Source organism: Sinocyclocheilus anshuiensis, unplaced genomic scaffold (assembly GCF_001515605.1).
Source record: "Sinocyclocheilus anshuiensis isolate Anshui unplaced genomic scaffold, SAMN03320099.WGS_v1.1 scaffold1938, whole genome shotgun sequence".
Classification (NCBI taxonomy): Eukaryota; Metazoa; Chordata; class Actinopteri; order Cypriniformes; family Cyprinidae; genus Sinocyclocheilus; species Sinocyclocheilus anshuiensis.
Genome location: NW_015547736.1, coordinates 110,507 through 119,802, shown reverse-complemented (window position 1 = coordinate 119,802; position 9,296 = coordinate 110,507). Strand labels below are relative to the sequence as shown.

General features: G+C 40.3%; 1 protein-coding gene across 2 annotated transcripts in view; it reads right to left on the bottom strand.

The window, feature by feature from the left end:
• The window catches only part of wdr11 (WD repeat domain 11), a 140,106-nt gene that overhangs the window by 43,058 nt on the left and 87,752 nt on the right, over positions 1–9,296 (bottom strand). For both annotated transcript variants that reach the window (XM_016507319.1, XM_016507320.1), the window contains exons 20-21: positions 7,233–7,341; positions 1,128–1,190 (exon numbers count right to left, since the gene is read on the bottom strand). In XM_016507319.1, coding sequence (XP_016362805.1) covers positions 1,128–1,190; positions 7,233–7,341 — 172 coding nt within the window. The remainder of the gene's footprint in view (positions 1–1,127; positions 1,191–7,232; positions 7,342–9,296) is intronic.

Genomic DNA, 9,296 nt, shown 5'->3' with positions numbered 1-9,296 from the left:
ACTTCATGAGGATGGGGGTAAGTGCAACTGGACGGTAGTCATTGAAGCAGGATGGAGATGACTTCTTTGGGACTGGAATGATGGTGGTGGCTTTGATGCATGTGGGGACAACAGCCTGGCTTAGCGAGATGTTGAAGATGTCTGTGAAGACATCAGTGAGTTCCACTGCACAGTCTTTCAGTACACGCCCAGGAATGTTGTCAGGACCCGGAGTTTGCGTGCATTGATCCTGCTGAGGGATCTCCTCATGCTGTCCGGGGACAGCGTCATCACCTGGTCGCCGGGAGGAGGTGGGGTCTTCTGTGCAGTGGTGCTGTTTTGTGCCTCAAAGCGAGTGAAGAAGACGTTCAGCTCGTTCAGCAGGGAGATGGTGCTGTCACAGGTGCGTGGTGGGGGCTTGTAGTCCGTAATGGTCTGTATCCCCTGCCACAGGCTCCGAGTGTCTCTGCTGTCGCTGAAACGATGGGCTATCCTCCTGGAGTACTGTCTTTTTGCCTCTCTGATGCCGCGGGAAAGGTTGGCCCTAGCTGTTTTCAAGCCCACCTTATCTCCAGCTCTGAAGGCAGCGTTCCGCATCTTCAGGAGTCCGTAGACCTCCCCTGTTAGCCACGGCTTCTGGTTGGCCCGGACAGTGATGGTCTTTGTGACTGTTACATCATCAATGCACTTGGTGATGTAGGCAGTGACAGTCTCTGAGTACTCCTGGAGGTCTGTGGTGTTATTGTATGTGGCAGCCTGCTTAAACATATTCCAGTCAGTGGTGTTAAAACAGTCTTGAAGAGCCTCTGACGACCCTTCCGGCCACACTTGTATCAGTTTGTGAACTGGTTTGGTGACTTTAACGAGCGGTCTGTATGCAGGCATTAGCATGACAGTGATGTGGTCTGAGGCACCGAGGTGGGGGAGGGGGAGGGCCTTGTAAGCTCCTCTCTGTGTGGTGTAAACAAAGTCCAGAGTGTTGTTTCCCCGTGTTGGAAAGTCTATGTGTTGGTGTATTTTTGGGAACAATGCATTCATTATAATGCCTTAAGAATACCCTTATAACGTATTATAAATACGGGCTTCATAGAAAGTGTTACCAATAATTGTATAAACAGTTCTGTGCTCTATTCAGGGAGTATGCATACTTAGAAAGAGAGTTGAGCTGTTCCTGGATCAGTCCTTTGATTTCATCTTTTTCTTTGTAGTCTCTAAGGATGGAAGCACAAAATACAAGTCACCAGTTTATCTTTTGTCTGTTCAATTGTACAATGTAAAGGGTTGCCCACACGGTAGGTACACACTAGGCATTTTGGTTGACTACCTACTGTAAGTGTCATAGGAACGATGCATTATAGTGCCATCCCAAAAAGGCACAAAATCACTTTCACAGACTTTTACATTTACTGTTCCCTCCTGGTGGAATGTCCTGCCCAACTCAATCCAAGCAGCTTAGCCATATTCAAGAAACGGCTAAAAACACATCTCTTCCATCTTTATTTGATCCTCTAACTCCAGCACTCTCTATTCTAGTTCTATTTTATCTATTTATTTTCTTTGAAAAAAAAAAAAACATTTGACCCTTCATATTTATTTTTCTTCAAAACAAGAATATAATAATTTTCAATCTCTTATGTCACAATGTATTTTGAGAGTTACACATGTAACAGATGTGATGAAACAAACTATAACCATGCTGAAATAACTGGTTTTACACAAAAGGAGCAATATTTACAACATTTAGGAGATAAAATATTGTAAATTCTCAATATTTCCAGATTTTCAACAACCATGAGAACCCTGTAGGTAACTCCATTTGGCGGCTATGAATGAATGACAAATAAATATTTAAAACTGAAAAATACCAAATTGACACATATGAAGCAATGTGTTACAGGGAACAACAGAATAATACTAGGTCAATATGCTACTGGGATGTGTTGGATTCAGCTTTACACTGCCTTTCCAAAAAAAGTTGCACAATATTTTGTTGGACCACCTTTAGCTTTGATTATATTGTGCATTCGTTGTGGCATTGTTTCGACAAAGTCATGCAACATAACAGCATTTATTTTCATCAAGAGTTGCATTAATTTGTGCTTGAGATCTTGTATTGACAATGGGAGAGTCAAACCACTCTGTAAAGTTGACTACAGCACATTCTAAAGACTTTCAATAAGATTAAGCTCAGGACTCTGTTGTGGCCAATTCATACAAGAAAAAGATTCCTCATGCACACTGAACCACTATTTCACAAATTGAGCCGGGTGAATCTTGGTATTGTCATCCTGGAATTCAGACATGGGTACGTTTGAGAAGTAAAAAGCTACGCACCGCATCAGTTAAGGTTAAAATAACTGTTGCAAAACAATGTAAGAAACATGTTAATCACTGCAGTGATCAGGGCTCAAGAAATGGGGCAAATTTTATGATATTTTGCCCTCTTCAAGCATGACAGGCCACATGAGACATGAGCTGACAAAAGACATTAGAGTGAGAAAATAATGAGTGAATTTTCATTTTTGGCCAGTTCATTAATTTATATCTAAACTGACTAGGGCTGTCAAAAAAAAAAAAAAAATCGAATTTCGAATATTCGCCAAATTTAAAATAAAAATCCACATTCGAATGCAAAAACGTATTCGAATTTTAGGTGTGCGTTAAGGAGGCAGCCTTATCAGTGGCACACAAGATGCGATGACTATGTAAGTGTCGTTGCATTTTAATGTTTTTGTTAGCCTATCCAGTTGAAGCCATTAGATGCGGTGCTGCTGCATTGTTAATTACAAATATTGCAGGAAAAGAGAACATCAATGCGGAGATGTTGTTGTTTACGTCAAAACTGAAACCAAGCCGTTCACACAGAACGCATATTTTGCACATTTTCTAGAGGGACATCTATCACCGTTGCACTCGCATCTCGCACAAGAGAGCGGCATGTTTAGAAAGCCATGTAAAATTAATGTAAGTTCAACTTTGAAAAAACATATCTCGAGACTTTATGGCGGGGTTTTTTTTCCCCATCCCACTGCAACTCCTGTTTTTAAATGAAAAATGTACTCTGTGTGATTGACTTTTGGCCCTTTGTATTAAACTATGCATACATACATGATGCTGTTTTGTTTATAGTTGTTTAAGCAACTTAATTAATTATAATTGGTTTATAAACATTATTTTAAACATTATGCACTTTTTTTCACAGATAGTCATGTTATCTTATGCTTTGAAGAAACATGCATTAGTAATATTTTGCTCGATGTGCCCTCTTGTGGCCTCAGGAGAGAATCCAAAAGCTTTTCTTCACCCTAACTGAAATTATGCATTTTAAATTATAAATATAATTCGAATTTTGATAATATTTAAGTACAAAATTCGAATTTAGTTTTTCAGCCATTTTGACAGCCCTACTGTAGACTTCTAAAATCTCATTCATCGATTGATTGAGTATTCCTTTATAATTAATCAAATATTTTGTCTTTGCACAGTCATGCCTGCTTCATATCACTAAAAGGGAAAACAACTGATCCTTCGCAAAAACCTGCCCTCCTTAACTACTGTTGTTATGTCCGACAAGCCATGCCATTCTCACACTACACATGTTCTCACGCAGCAAAAAATACATCGCGGAGCTAAGAGGAAACTGACAACACGCCGAGAGAGAGAGAGAACAGAGCGGGTTACTTCTGGTATGAAGCAAGGTCTCAGCTTTCAAATTTTGTCATTTTTTAAGAAATGTAAACAATAAATACCGTTTTGTGGCTCTTTAGATCGCTGCAGCAGCGCAGTTCAAGTGGCACGTGAACCGATCGTCTTTTCATATAACACGAAATAAACATGAATCAGAACATATTTTATTTCAACTGCGCAAAGATGTCAATAGAATACACACAATTTTTCAAGTTTAAGTCTGTTCAAGTCATGTCGAACAGATCGTATTTATGAGCTAAATGCACATGAATGCCACCACAAAGTCGTAATCACCAATGAGAAACATGGCGGAATTGATGGATGTAATGATATTCCACAATACATATAGGTATTAAGCAGTGACATTGTCAGGCTTTTTTTTCACATAAAAAAAAAAAACCTGTTTGAATAAAATATGACAGGATTTTAATATAACAATAACAAGTTTTTATACAATACAGTTTAAAAGTGGCTTCATAAATTAGTTAAAAAATAACAATGCAAAACACACCTGATGGGCATTCTTTGCTCTTCATTTTCTATAAGCAGTTAACAAACCTTGCTGTATTTTCGTGTAATTTATTACACACAGAAAAAAAGGGGTTTAAAATTTTACCTTTTGGGGTACAACAGCTTGTCCCTGGAGCAGTACCCTTAAAAGGACATATTTGTACCCTTTTTACCCCTAATAGGTACATATTAGTACCTTAGAGTAGTAATACGTACCCTTGAGGTACTAATATGTACCTATTATAAGGTACAAATATGTCCTTTTAAGGGTACTGCTCCAGGGACATGAACTCTCATAGTGAGAGCGATCCGTCTCAGCGAGCGCAACTTCAGCGTGGGCGTGGCCCAGGCGAGAGGCGCATTCAAATACGAAGCTGTCAGCGATATTGAATCATTGGTGACAGCGTTTCTGCTCCGATCCTCACATGTAAACACACTGGCGGATCAAAGAGCTGTGTGGAGAGTGATGCATGCTGAGGCTTGCCGGCGTTAAATCAGTCATGCCTGATCGCTCATCCCCGTGAGTTCGCCATTTCTTCCTCCGAGTAACTGGGAGGAGAGAAACACAAGAGCGGGGAGGCGGGGCTCAGCGACGCACACACAAATGCAAAGCTGCGAACGGTCCTGCTTTGATCTGCCTAGGAGGATTAAGCCGCTCGGTGTAACGAGGGGCACTGATCCTCACGTGTAACACACACTGGCAGATCAAGCACGCATGATGTGTGCCAGCATGAATTGCTCAGCCTGATCGCTCACCCCGCGAGCTCGCGGTTGCTTCCTCCGAGGTAACTGGGAGGAGAGAAACATGAGAGCGGGGAGTTGGGGCCACCTTCCGCGAACGAACAGGGGCAGACTGCTTTCGTGCTAAAACACACACACACCAATTTGAAGCTGTCAGTGACAGCGTTCCGCTTCGATCAACCTAGGAAAATAGAGCCGCTCAATGCAAAGAGGGGCGCTGATTTTCATGTGTAAGACACGGATCGAAGCGCAGCGGGGAGAGTGAGCACGCAGGCTCTGTGTCGGCGTGATATCGCTCAGACCCGGCTGCTTAGCTCCCAGACTTCGCTGTTTCTCTCTCCGAGGCTCGCTGAGAGAGAAGAAACGGGAGAGCGGGGCTGCCTCATTGAAGGCGGTCCGCGAGCGGAGAAGCGCGAGATTCATGCTCTGAGTGAGCATTCTGTCTCAGTGAGTGCGCTGTTCACTGCCCTTCTGCGGCGTATCAAAGCGCAGCGGGGAGAGCGAGCACGCGGGTACAGTGCCGGCATGGGAACGCTCAGACCGGTTGCTTAGTTCCCTGACTCCGCTGTTTCTCTCTCTGAGGCTCGCTGAGAGAGGAGAAACAGAAGAGCGGGGCTGTCTTCAATGAAGGTGGTCCGCAAGTGGAGAAGAGCGAGACTCATGCTCTGAGTGAGCATTCTATCTCAGTGAGCGCGCAGGTCACTGCCCTTCTGCGGCGGATCAAAGCGCAGCGGGATAGCGAGCATGTGGGTACAGTGCCGGCATGTGAACTCTCAGACCGGTTGCTTAGTTCCCTGACTCCGCTGTTTCTCTCTCCGAGGCTCGAGAGAGGAGAAACGGGAGAACGGGGCTGCCTTCAATGAAGGCGGTTCGTGAGTGGAGAAGAGCGAGACTCATGCTCTCGGCGAAAGCATTCCGTCTTAGTGAAGTGCAGTCTCTGCGTGGGGGCTGCCCAGACAGGCGACGCACTCACTGCCCTTCTGCATCGTGCAAGATTCCATGCACGAGCCACACTCGCAGCGCGACATTTGCAACGTCACTAAATTTCTAAATACTAAATGTAAGTGTTACATACACGACAAATTAAAGAGCCACAAAATGGTATTTATTGTTTGAATTTCTTAAAAAAAATGACAAAACTTGAAAGCTGAGACTTTGTTTCATATCAGAAATAACCTGCTCTGTCTTGTCTGTCGGCGCGTTGTCAGTTTCCTCTATGCTCCGCAATGTATTTTTCACTGCGTGAGAACATGATGTGTGGCATAGCAACAGTAACTAAGGGAGGTGGGTCTTTGAGAAGGGCCAATTAAGTCAACGATTTGCTTCCTATCTTGGGTGTATCTTACCCAATATATTGTTATAAAAAAAAACAACAAAAAAAACTGAGTAAATAATATATTTTGATTTTATAATGCCAGTTATTGTGTCCTGTATTTGATGTCATAAACAGGGGTGAGAATTCATGAAAATAAACAGGCTCAAACCATCAACCCCACTGTACTGTACTTAAACATTGATGAAATCATTGAGTACCAAAAAGAAAGTACTGGTACCCATAACAAGTCTGTTCAAAAATGTACTGGTGTCCGATGTTTTCTTTTATGGAGATTATTATTATTTTTTTCACTTGGCCTTTCGTTTCCCACATATCTTTTCATTTCAGGACATAAGGAATAAAACCTTTGTGTCTAATGCCTGTTTCACACATACTCCGTTTGCAGTGCGTATAGAGTCCATGTGCGGTTCTCGTATGTGGTGCAGAAGCAGCATGTACTCCTTTTGCTTTCACACAAGATGCATTTGCAGTCTGCTCCAGATCCACGACTGTTTACCACAAACACAACCTTTATTCATTACTTAGATTTCAAATCCAAACGTTGTTACTGAAAATGCTTTTTCAGCATTGTGATCCTCTTTTATCACAGTACAGTAATACAATCTTTCATAGACATTCACGTTTAAACTCAAATATAAGCAACATATTATATTCAATGCATTTGACTTCTAGATTTGTATATTAAATTGCTCAAGCAAGTGGCAACACATTTAAACAGCATACAGACACAAACATTTTAAATTAAAACTTACCACTGACAGAAACAGTCAGCATGTCAACAGTCTCATGCCTTTTCTTTTGCATTTAAATCTTTATTACAAGCAAACGGAGTATGTGTGAAATAGGCATAAAAGTCAGATTTTGTCAATGATACCAATGATACCAGCAAAGACGTAACTATCACAACAGACTGTTGAATGTGTTGTGAAGGACTTTTGAATGGATACAGATGTGACAAAATAATGAAACTGTCACATACACATGAGTGATGTCCATGGTTAATGTATCGGACCATGGCTGCAGTAGCAGAAAGGCCTTCAGTGTGAGAGCAGCACGTGGCAGTAGAAGATAGGGACACCATACTGGATCTAAAACAGAAAACAGAGACAGGAACATACAGTTGTGCTCAAAATTATTCATACCCTTGGTAAATATGATCAAAGAAGGCTGTGAAAATTAATCCGTATCATCAATCCTTTAGATATTTTATTTAAAAAATGTACTAAAATCTAACCTTTCATTGGAGAATAAGAATTTAAAATGGGAAAGAAATCTCATTATGAGGCTGTGAAAATTAATCTGTATCATCAATCCTTTAGATATTTTATTTAAAAAATGTACTAAAATCTAACCTTTCATTGGAGAATAAGAATTTAATATGGGAAATAATGTTTTTCTCTAATACACATTGGTCACAATTAATCATATTCTTTTATGCAATACTGTTTGCAACCTCCTTTTGCCAAGAGAACAGCTCTGAGTCTTCACCTATAATGCCTGAAGAGTTTAGAGAACATCTGGCATTCCTTCATACAGAATCTCTCCAGACCCTTCAGATTTCCAGCTGCATGTTGGTGCTTCTTCTCTTAAGTTCACCACACTCATTTTCTATAGGGTTCAGCTCAGGGAACTGGGTTGGCCAGGGCAGAAGCTTGGTTTTGTTCTCAGGGACTCCTTTTTGTTTTGATTTTGATGTTTGTTTGTGGATCATTGTCCTGTTGGAAGATCCAACCATGGCCCATTATAAGATTTCTAGCATGGACAGTCAGTTTTTAATTTTTTATCCATTGGTATTTTATAGAATCCATTATGCTATCTGAACAAAATATCCATGATCTCTGGCAGAAAAATAGGCCCACAGCATTAAAGATCCAGCAGTATATTTCATTGTACACATGGGGTACTTTTTTATCCCTGTGTGCACCAAACCCATCCTGAGTGTTTCCTGCTAAAAAGCAATTTTTTTTAGTTTCATCTGACCATTGAACCCAGTCCCGTTTAAAGTTCCAGTCGTGTCTAGCAAATAAATTAACTGGAGTTTGTTTTTGGATGAGAGCGTTTTCTTTTCTAGTTTTTTTTCTTGAAACCCTCCCAAACAACAATTTTTTTTTTTTTTTGAGGCTTTCTGAACCCAAGACTCAACTATTTTCTGCAGTTCTCCAGCTGTGATCCTTTGAGTTTTTGGCCACTCAAACTCTCCTCCTCACCGTGCATTAGGACGATATAGACACACGTCCTCTTACTGTATTCGAGAAAAATATTTATTTCATAATGTGATTTTCCCCCACTTTCACTTTTTTAACTTTAATTAAAGGTTAGATTTTTTTTTTAATTTTTGAATGAAAGATCAAGTGGATAAACAATGCAGATTTATTTTCACAGCCTTCTTTGATCATATTTACCAAGGGTATGAATAATTTTGAGCACAACTGTACATACATACACCATAAAAGTCTATTGTACACCACCAACTCTGACATGATGGAAGGACCCACTAAAGTTATATCACTGGAAAGAAAAAATAAATCACATGTAAAGTCAAAGCATACTGTATGCACATACAAATATGAGGATGAATACAGCCCTCAACACATTTATCAGATATCCAAATGGGGAATTCCATTGACTTCTACAGTTCTTAATTTAAACTAGGAATACATCTGTCAAAATGAAAATGCTTGGCCAAAACCAAAGTATTCAGGACAGACTGGACAAAAAAATCATTGTCTTTCTCTTTGAGAGACTCTCACTACACAAGATCACATTAACTGTGGACAACCTCTTCCATCAATAGATCACCCATCACCATTTACATTTAGAATAAGATCTGATTAAACCTTTTCGTGTGCACACTGCTTGAATGCTAAAATAATGATTTCTGATAACTTGTTCTATATTTTTATCTGCATTTTAAACCAAAAAGTTCCATTCTTAATTTAAACTAATTACAGGTGCATCTCAATAAATTAGAATGTTGTGGAAAAGTTCATTTATTTCAGTAATTCAACTCAAATTGTGAAACTCGTGTATTAAATAAATTCAA